This window comes from Salarias fasciatus, chromosome 5 (assembly GCF_902148845.1).
Source record: "Salarias fasciatus chromosome 5, fSalaFa1.1, whole genome shotgun sequence".
In the NCBI taxonomy this organism is placed as follows: domain Eukaryota; kingdom Metazoa; phylum Chordata; class Actinopteri; order Blenniiformes; family Blenniidae; genus Salarias; species Salarias fasciatus.
Genome location: NC_043749.1, coordinates 17,348,484 through 17,358,991, shown reverse-complemented (window position 1 = coordinate 17,358,991; position 10,508 = coordinate 17,348,484). Strand labels below are relative to the sequence as shown.

General features: G+C 48.7%; 1 protein-coding gene across 1 annotated transcript; it reads left to right on the top strand.

Moving 5' to 3' along the window:
- Positions 1–889: 889 nt before the first annotated feature.
- On the top strand, positions 890–6,879 carry LOC115388120 (putative leucine-rich repeat-containing protein DDB_G0290503). Its single transcript, XM_030091062.1, has 4 exons — positions 890–5,161; positions 5,227–5,685; positions 5,751–6,209; positions 6,304–6,879. The coding sequence occupies exons 1-4, from the start codon at positions 890–892 to the stop codon at positions 6,877–6,879; spliced, it is 5,766 nt and encodes a 1,921-aa protein (XP_029946922.1).
- The last annotated feature ends 3,629 nt before the right edge of the window (positions 6,880–10,508 follow it).

Here is a 10,508-nt window from a genome sequence, read left to right as displayed (position 1 = left end):
AGCTTTGTGGATACTTAACTGTTTAAACTAGTGTTTAGTTAGGATAGAAATGTGACCAAGTGAATGAGTTACACTCTGCCTGGATGGGTCAGATGGACGACTACCGAGACCACCTGATCTCCTGTGACTCAAACACTCGCAGCCTTGAATCAAAAGTAGACTCCTTAACAAGTGCCTTGAGGCACAAAGAAGATGAATACGGTGAACTGCTGAAGGACAACGAGCTTAAATGCAGCCACGTCGATGAGCTACTCAAAGTCCAGAGGCGTGACAGGGACGAATACCAGGATCACCTGGCCAGATGTCAGACAAACACTCAGTCCCTAGAAGAAGAAGTGCATTTAGTCAGAAATGCATTAGAAATGGAGGAGGCAAATTCAGAATACCTGAAAAAGCAACTCGAGGAACAGGGGGACAAGGTGACAGCCATCAACACGGAAAAGGACAATCTGATTCTTCAGGTCACAGATCTGACCTCTGATCTCCAGAACAAAGACCAGAACCTGAGAGACAAGGAAAATGAGATTCAGGAGCTAAAGTCACAGAGAGAAGAAAGTGAGAAGAAGCTGCAAAAGAAATGTGACCAAGTGAATGAGTTACACTCTGCCTGGATGGGTCAGATGGACGATTACCGAGACCACCTCGTCTCCTGTGACTCAAACACTCGCAGCCTTGAATCAAAAGTAGACTCCTTAACAAGTGCCTTGAGGCACAAAGAAGATGAATACGGTGAACTGCTGAAGGACAACGAGCTTAAATGCGGCCACGTCGATGAGCTACTCAAAGTCCAGAGGTGTGACAGGGACGAATACCAGGATCAACTGGCAGATGTCAGACAAACACTCAGTCCCTAGAAGAAGAAGTGCATTTAGTCAGAAATGCATTAGAAATGGAGGAGGCAAATTCAGAATACCTGAAAAAGCAACTCGAGGAACAGCGGGACAAGGTGACAGCCATCAACACGGAAAAGGACAATCTGATTCTTCAGGTCACAGATCTGACCTCTGATCTCCAGAACAAAGACCAGAACCTGAGAGACAAGGAAAATGAGATTCAGGAGCTAAAGTCACAGAGAGAAGAAAGTGAGATGAAGCTGCAAAAGAAATGTGACCAAGTGAATGAGTTACACTCTGCCTGGATGGGTCAGATCGACGACTACCGAGACCACCTGGTCTCAAACACTCGCAGCCTTGAATCAAAAGTAGACTCCTTAACAAGTGCCTTGAGGCGCAAAGAAGATGAATACGGTGAACTGCTGGAGGACAACGAGCTTAAATGCAGCCACGTCGATGAGCTACTCAAAGTCCAGAGGCGTGACAGGGACGAATACCAGGATCACCTGGCCAGATGTCAGACAAACACTCAGTCCCTAGAAGAAGAAGTGCATTTAGTCAGAAATGCATTAGAAATGGAGGAGGCAAATTCAGAATACCTGAAAAAGCAACTCGAGGAACAGGGGGACAAGGTGACAGCCATCAACACGGAAAAGGACAATCTGATTCTTCAGGTCACAGATCTGACCTCTGATCTCCAGAAAAAAAACCAGAACCTGAGAGACAAGGAAAATGAGATTCAGGAGCTAAAGTCACAGAGAGAAGAAAGTGAGAAGAAGCTGCAAAAGAAATGTGACCAAGTGAATGAGTTACACTCTGCCTGGATGGGTCAGATGGACGACTACCGAGACCACCTGATCTCCTGTGACTCAAACACTCGCAGCCTTGAATCAAAAGTGGACTCAATAAGAAGTGCCTTGAGGCGCAAAGAAGATGAATACGGTGAACTGCTGGAGGACAACGAGCTTAAATGCAGCCACGTCGATGAGCTACTCAAAGTCCAGAGGCGTGACAGGGACGAATACCAGGATCACCTGGCCAGATGTCAGACAAACACTCAGTCCCTAGAAGAAGAAGTGCATTTAGTCAGAAATGCATTAGAAATGGAGGAGGCAAATTCAGAATACCTGAAAAAGCAACTCGAGGAACAGGGGGACAAGGTGACAGCCATCAACACGGAAAAGGACAATCTGATTCTTCAGGTCACAGATCTGACCTCTGATCTCCAGAACAAAGACCAGAACCTGAGAGACAAGGAAAATGAGATTCAGGAGCTAAAGTCACAGAGAGAAGAAAGTGAGAAGAAGCTGCAAAAGAAATGTGACCAAGTGAATGAGTTACACTCTGCCTGGATGGGTCAGATGGACGACTACCGAGACCACCTGATCTCCTGTGACTCAAACACTCGCAGCCTTGAATCAAAAGTGGACTCAATAAGAAGTGCCTTGAGGCGCAAAGAAGATGAATACGGTGAACTGCTGGAGGACAACGAGCTTAAATGCAGCCACGTCGATGAGCTACTCAAAGTCCAGAGGCGTGACAGGGACGAATACCAGGATCACCTGGCCAGATGTCAGACAAACACTCAGTCCCTAGAAGAAGAAGTGCATTTAGTCAGAAATGCATTAGAAATGGAGGAGGCAAATTCAGAATACCTGAAAAAGCAACTCGAGGAACAGGGGGACAAGGTGACAGCCATCAACACGGAAAAGGACAATCTGATTCTTCAGGTCACAGATCTGACCTCTGATCTCCAGAACAAAGACCAGAACCTGAGAGACAAGGAAAATGAGATTCAGGAGCTAAAGTCACAGAGAGAAGAAAGTGAGAAGAAGCTGCAAAAGAAATGTGACCAAGTGAATGAGTTACACTCTGCCTGGATGGGTCAGATGGACGACTACCGAGACCACCTGATCTCCTGTGACTCAAACACTCGCAGCCTTGAATCAAAAGTGGACTCAATAAGAAGTGCCTTGAGGCGCAAAGAAGATGAATACGGTGAACTGCTGGAGGACAACGAGCTTAAATGCAGCCACGTCGATGAGCTACTCAAAGTCCAGAGGCGTGACAGGGACGAATACCAGGATCACCTGGCCAGATGTCAGACAAACACTCAGTCCCTAGAAGAAGAAGTGCATTTAGTCAGAAATGCATTAGAAATGGAGGAGGCAAATTCAGAATACCTGAAAAAGCAACTCGAGGAACAGGGGGACAAGGTGACAGTCATCAACACGGAAAAGGACAATCTGATTCTTCAGGTCACAGATCTGACCTCTGATCTCCAGAACAAAGACCAGAACCTGAGAGACAAGGAAAATGAGATTCAGGAGCTAAAGTCACAGAGAGAAGAAAGTGAGAAGAAGCTGCAAAAGAAATGTGACCAAGTGAATGAGTTACACTCTGCCTGGATGGGTCAGATGGACGACTACCGAGACCACCTGGTCTCCTGTGACTCAAACACTCGCAGCCTTGAATCAAAAGTAGACTCCTTAACAAGTGCCTTGAGGCACAAAGAAGATGAATACGGTGAACTGCTGAAGGACAACGAGCTTAAATGCAGCCACGTCGATGAGCTACTCAAAGTCCAGAGGCGTGACAGGGACGAATACCAGGATCACCTGGCCAGATGTCATACAAACACTCAGTCCCTAGAAGAAGAAGTGCATTTAGTCAGAAATGCATTAGAAATGGAGGAGGCAAATTCAGAATACCTGAAAAAGCAACTCGAGGAACAGGGGGACAAGGTGACAGCCATCAACACGGAAAAGGACAATCTGATTCTTCAGGTCACAGATCTGACCTCTGATCTCCAGAACAAAGACCAGAACCTGAGAGACAAGGAAAATGAGATTCAGGAGCTAAAGTCACAGAGAGAAGAAAGTGAGAAGAAGCTGCAAAAGAAATGTGACCAAGTGAATGAGTTACACTCTGCCTGGATGGGTCAGATGGACGACTACCGAGACCACCTGATCTCCTGTGACTCAAACACTCGCAGCCTTGAATCAAAAGTGGACTCAATAAGAAGTGCCTTGAGGCGCAAAGAAGATGAATACGGTGAACTGCTGGAGGACAACGAGCTTAAATGCAGCCACGTCGATGAGCTACTCAAAGTCCAGAGGCGTGACAGGGACGAATACCAGGATCACCTGGCCAGATGTCAGACAAACACTCAGTCCCTAGAAGAAGAAGTGCATTTAGTCAGAAATGCATTAGAAATGGAGGAGGCAAATTCAGAATACCTGAAAAAGCAACTCGAGGAACAGGGGGACAAGGTGACAGCCATCAACACGGAAAAGGACAATCTGATTCTTCAGGTCACAGATCTGACCTCTGATCTCCAGAACAAAGACCAGAACCTGAGAGACAAGGAAAATGAGATTCAGGAGCTAAAGTCACAGAGAGAAGAAAGTGAGAAGAAGCTGCAAAAGAAATGTGACCAAGTGAATGAGTTACACTCTGCCTGGATGGGTCAGATGGACGACTACCGAGACCACCTGATCTCCTGTGACTCAAACACTCGCAGCCTTGAATCAAAAGTGGACTCAATAAGAAGTGCCTTGAGGCGCAAAGAAGATGAATACGGTGAACTGCTGGAGGACAACGAGCTTAAATGCAGCCACGTCGATGAGCTACTCAAAGTCCAGAGGCGTGACAGGGACGAATACCAGGATCACCTGGCCAGATGTCAGACAAACACTCAGTCCCTAGAAGAAGAAGTGCATTTAGTCAGAAATGCATTAGAAATGGAGGAGGCAAATTCAGAATACCTGAAAAAGCAACTCGAGGAACAGGGGGACAAGGTGACAGTCATCAACACGGAAAAGGACAATCTGATTCTTCAGGTCACAGATCTGACCTCTGATCTCCAGAACAAAGACCAGAACCTGAGAGACAAGGAAAATGAGATTCAGGAGCTAAAGTCACAGAGAGAAGAAAGTGAGAAGAAGCTGCAAAAGAAATGTGACCAAGTGAATGAGTTACACTCTGCCTGGATGGGTCAGATGGACGACTACCGAGACCACCTGGTCTCCTGTGACTCAAACACTCGCAGCCTTGAATCAAAAGTAGACTCCTTAACAAGTGCCTTGAGGCACAAAGAAGATGAATACGGTGAACTGCTGAAGGACAACGAGCTTAAATGCAGCCACGTCGATGAGCTACTCAAAGTCCAGAGGCGTGACAGGGACGAATACCAGGATCACCTGGCCAGATGTCATACAAACACTCAGTCCCTAGAAGAAGAAGTGCATTTAGTCAGAAATGCATTAGAAATGGAGGAGGCAAATTCAGAATACCTGAAAAAGCAACTCGAGGAACAGGGGGACAAGGTGCCATCAACACGGAAAAGGACAATCTGATTCTTCAGGTCACAGATCTGACCTCTGATCTCCAGAAAAAAAACCAGAACCTGAGAGACAAGGAAAATGAGATTCAGGAGCTAAAGTCACAGAGAGAAGAAAGTGAGAAGAAGCTGCAAAAGAAATGTGACCAAGTGAATGAGTTACACTCTGCCTGGATGGGTCAGATGGATGACTACCGAGACCACCTGGTCTCCTGTGACTCAAACACTCGCAGCCTTGAATCAAAAGTAGACTCCTTAACAAGTGCCTTGAGGCACAACGAAGATGAATACGGTGAACTGCTGGAGGACAACGAGCTTAAATGCAGCCACGTCGATGAGCTACTCAAAGTCCAGAGGCGTGACAGGGACGAATACCAGGATCACCTGGCCAGATGTCAGACAAACACTCAGTCCCTAGAAGAAGAAGTGCATTTAGTCAGAAATGCATTAGAAATGGAGGAGGCAAATTCAGAATACCTGAAAAAGCAACTCGAGGAACAGGGGGACAAGGTGCCATCAACACGGAAAAGGACAATCTGATTCTTCAGGTCACAGATCTGACCTCTGATCTCCAGAAAAAAAACCAGAACCTGAGAGACAAGGAAAATGAGATTCAGGAGCTAAAGTCACAGAGAGAAGAAAGTGAGAAGAAGCTGCAAAAGAAATGTGACCAAGTGAATGAGTTACACTCTGCCTGGATGGGTCAGATGGACGACTACCGAGACCACCTGATCTCCTGTGACTCAAACACTCGCAGCCTTGAATCAAAAGTGGACTCAATAAGAAGTGCCTTGAGGCGCAAAGAAGATGAATACGGTGAACTGCTGGAGGACAACGAGCTTAAATGCAGCCACGTCGATGAGCTACTCAAAGTCCAGAGGCGTGACAGGGACGAATACCAGGATCACCTGGCCAGATGTCAGACAAACACTCAGTCCCTAGAGGAAGAAGTGCATTTAGTCAGAAATACATTAGAAATGGAGGAGGCAAATTCAGAATACGTGAAAAAGCAACTCGAGGAACAGGGGGACAAGGTACAAGGGACAAGAAAGTCAGCGGGAGTTGCAGGAGATGTCTGACAGAGTCAACAAGCAATGCTCTCAATGGATGACTGAGCTCACTTGGCAGGAGGTGCACTCGGCCCTCTTCGACTCCAACAGACCTCAATCGCAAGCCAAATCCCTCGCAAGCACCTCAGACCTGGAGGCGGAGTCCACTAATCTGACAAAGAAAGCCGAGGAACAGGTGGATGAGGTCACAGCCATCACAGAAAAGGAGAGTTTGATGGTGCAGGTCAGAAAGCTGACCTCTGAGCTCCGACAGATAGATCAAGACCTGACAGCCAAGCAGAATAAGGTTCAGGAATTGAAAATCAGTCTCAAGTTACAGGCTGAAAAAAGTCAGACGGCGTTGCAAAAGCAGTCTGACCGAGTCAATGTGCTTTACCGTAGCTTGAGTAATCAGATACTGAAACACAACAAGAGCCTGGAAGACTGGGGGAAAGACACTGACAACCGTAACTCCAAAATAGAATCACTCACAGAAGACTTGAAGCGCAGAAAGGCTCAGTACAGTGAACTGCTGAAGGAAAAGGAGCTTCTATACAGCCAGGTTGACGAGCTGCTGAAAGTCCAGAGGTGTGAGAGGAATGAGTACCAGGAACACCTGGCCAGATTTCAAACACTCAACAGACCTGATGTCTGAGCTCCAGAACAAACACCTGAACTTGAGAGACAAGGAAGACCAGGTTCAAAATTTAAGAAACAGTCAGGAGTCACAGAGAGAAGAAGCTGTTGAAGACACGACACAATGAAATCCGTCAGCTGTTGACTCCCTGGAACAATCAATCACCGGATCACCAGGATCACCTGATCCATTGTCAAGCAACCACCAGCGACCTTGAACTGAAAGTGGAAAACTTCAAACATGAGTTGAACCTAAAAGAAACAAACAGGCAGTGAGAAACAAACAAACAAGTAAAAACAGGCAGTAAGAAACAGAGACAGGGAGTAAGAAACAAATAAAAAGAAACAGGCAGTGAGAAACAAACAAATAGAAACAGGCAGTTTCCATGTTCGAGCACAGGGGGGTCCATAAGTGCACTTGGCACCAGGACACCCTAGGTTGGAGGTCGATGATCGACTTTGTTGTCGTGTCATCTGACCTCCAGCCGCCTGTCTTGGACACTCGAGTGAAGAGAGGAGCAGAGCTGTCGACCGATCACCACCTGGTGGTGAGTTGGATTCGCTGGCGGAGGAGGAAACCGGACAGACTTGACAGACCCAAACGTGTTGTGAGGGTCTACTGGGAACGTCTGGATGAACCCTCTGTCAGCATGGTTTTCAGCTCCCACCTCCGGGAGACCGTCTCTCATATCCCGAGGGAGGCTGGGGACATTGAGTCCGAGTGGACCATGTTCTCCACCTCCATTGTTGAAGCAGCTGCCCGGAGCTGTGGTTGTAAGGTCTCCGGTGCCTGCCGTGGCGGCAACCCCCGAACCCAGAGGTGGACACCGGAAGTAAGGGCTGCCTTCAAGCTGAAGAAGGAGTCCTATCGAGTAGGGCTGGGTACCGTTTAACGGTACCTCAGTGGTACCGACCGAAAAACTTCGGTATATACTGTTACTGAACAAGAGACGTGCGTACGGGTATCAGTTTCGGTTCTTAAAGTGGCTGCGCGGTCAATAAACATGCGTGGAAATGATCGTACAGTTCTTCTATTTTACTGAAAAAGCGGTGCATCGCATCATTGAACATATTACCACATCTTGCCGGCTCTCACTCTTTTTTTAACAACATGCAGAGAGAGCCTGCAGCACCTGCAGTGCCCTTCTTCCTCTGTGGTGTCTGTGTAAAATAAGGTTGAACATGCAAACAGCACACCTAGTGGCATGAAGTGCAAATGCAGTCATGGTGTCGTCTGTGCGCCGTGAAGGCAGGTACCGAAAAAAGTACCATTCAGGAACCGGTACCGTACGTGAGGTATCGAAAAAGTACTTGTACCCGAAAAATATCTAATGGTACCCAGCCCTACTATCGAGTCTTGTTGGCTTGTGGGACTCCAGAAGCAGCTGACGGGTACCGGCTGGCCAAGCGAACTGCAGCCCGAGCGATTGTGGAGGCAAAAACTCTGGTCTGGGAGGAGTTCGGAGAGTCCATGGAGGATGACTACCGGTCAGCCTCGATGAAATTCTGGCAAATCATCCGGCTCCTCAGGAGAGGAAAGCAGGTCTCCATTAACATTGTTTACAGTGGAGGTGGGGAGTTGCTGACCTCAACTGGGGATATCATAGGACAGTGGAAGGAATACTTCGAGGACCTCCTCAATCCCATCGCCACATCTTCCATGGAGGAAGCAGAGGCTGAGGTCCCAGAGGTGGACTCGTTCATCACGCAAGCCGAAGTCACCCTGGTGGTTGGTAAGCTCCTCGGTGGCAAGGCACCGGGGGTGGATGAGATTCGCCCTGATTACCTCAAGTCTCTGGATGCGCAGGGACTGTCTTGGTTGACACGTCTCTGCAACATCACGTGGCGGTCGGGGATGGTGCCTCTGGATTGGCAGACTGGGGTGGTGGTTCTCCTTTTTAAAAAGGGGGACCAGAGGGTGTGCTCCAACTATAGGGGAATCACACTCCTCAGCCTCCCTGGGAAAGTCTATTCCAGGGTACTGGAGAGGAGAATTTGACCGATAGCCGAACCTCAGATTCAGGAGGAACAATGCGGTTTTCGTCCTGGTCATAGAACACTGGACCAGCTCTTTACCCTCCATAGGGTGCTCAAGGGTTCGTGGGAGTTCGCCCAACCAGTCCACGTGTTTTTTGTGGATTTGGAGAAGGTATTCGACCACATCCCTCATGGTGTCTTGTGGGGGGTGCTCCGGGAATACGGAGTCCGGGCCCCCTTGTTAAAGGCCGTCTGGTCTCTGCAGGACTGTAGTAGGACTCTGGTCCACATTGCGGGCAGTAAGTCTGACCTGTTCCCGGTGCATGTTGGACTCTGGCAGGGCTGCCCTTTGTCACCGGTTCTATTCATAATCTTTATGGACGGAATTTCTAGGTGCAGCCAGGGGCTGGAGGGGGTCCAGTTTGGGGACCCCAGGATTTCATCTTTGCTTTTTGCAGATGATGTTGTCCTGTTGACTTCATCGAACCCGGACCTGTAGCATGCACTGGGGTGGTTCGCAGCCGAGTGTGACGCGACAGGGATGAGGATCAGCACCTCCAAATCTGAGGCCATGGTCCTCGACCGGAAGAGGGTGGCCTGCCCTCTCCAGGTCGGTAGAGAGACTCTGGTCCAAGTGGGTGAGTTTAAGTATCTTGGGGTCTTGTTCACGAGTAGGGGACGGATAGAGCGTGAGATTGACTGGCGGATCGGTGCAGCATCTGCAATGATGCAGTCGTTGTATCGGTCCGTCGTGGTGAAGAAGGAGCTGAGCCGAAAGGCAAAGCTCTCGATTTACCGATCAATCTACGTTCCCACCCTCACCTCTGGTCCTGAGTCTGGTTCATGACTGAAAGGACCAGATCCCAGATACAAGCGGCTGAAATGAGCTTCCTTCGTAGGGTGGTGGGCGGTCCCTTAGAGATAGGGTGAGGAGCTCAGTCACAAGGGAGGAGCTCGGAGTAGAGTCACTACTCCTCCACATCGAGAGGAACAGCTGAGGTGGCTCGGCACCTCTTTAGGATGCCTCCTGGATGCCTTCCTGGGGAGGTGTTCCAGGCATGGCCCACCGGGAGGAGACCCCGGGGAAGACCTAGGATACGCTGGAGAGACTATGTCTCTGGGCTGGCCTGGGAACGCCTTGGTATCCTCCCGGAAGAGCTGGAAGGAGAGTCTGGGGACAGGAAGTCTGGTCATCCCTGCTGAGACTGCTGCCCCCGTGACCCGGTTCCGGATAAGCGGTGGAAGATGGATGGAGAAACAGGCAGTAAGAAACAAACCAACAGAAACAGGCATTAAGAAACAAACAAGCAAAAAGAAACAGCAGGCAAAAACATGCTGGGCGGGGCTGAGGACCAGGATGGGAGAACTGAGGACCAGAATGGCGGCCAGAGGACCAGGATGGGGGCCAGGGGACCAGGATGGGAGGGTGAGGATTAGGATGGGTGGGTGAGGACCAGGATGAGAAGGTGAGGACCAGGATGGGGGGGTTTCTGAAAGCTTCCCTCACACTCACACAACTCTACGCACAAATCAAAAATAACACACACAATGGGCAAACCCCTGAATTCTCCTTCACAATAAAACTTTACATTCAAAATCATGGAATAGTGCCTCAAAGTGGTGTTTTATTTTGAAATGGTCATAAGCATATTATGATATGAAGAGACTTTT

What these genes read in the sequence shown, in the direction of transcription:
- LOC115388120 (XM_030091062.1), top strand. Translation starts at nt 890, where the DNA reads ATGGAGGAGGCAAATTCAGAATACCTGAAAAAGCAACTCGAGGAACAG. An exon ending in TCGAGGAACAGGGGGACAAG is followed by an intron (nt 5,162 to 5,226) that starts GTGCCATCAACA and finishes TCTGATCTCCAG; the next exon opens with AAAAAAAACCAGAACCTGAG. An exon ending in TCGAGGAACAGGGGGACAAG is followed by an intron (nt 5,686 to 5,750) that starts GTGCCATCAACA and finishes TCTGATCTCCAG; the next exon opens with AAAAAAAACCAGAACCTGAG.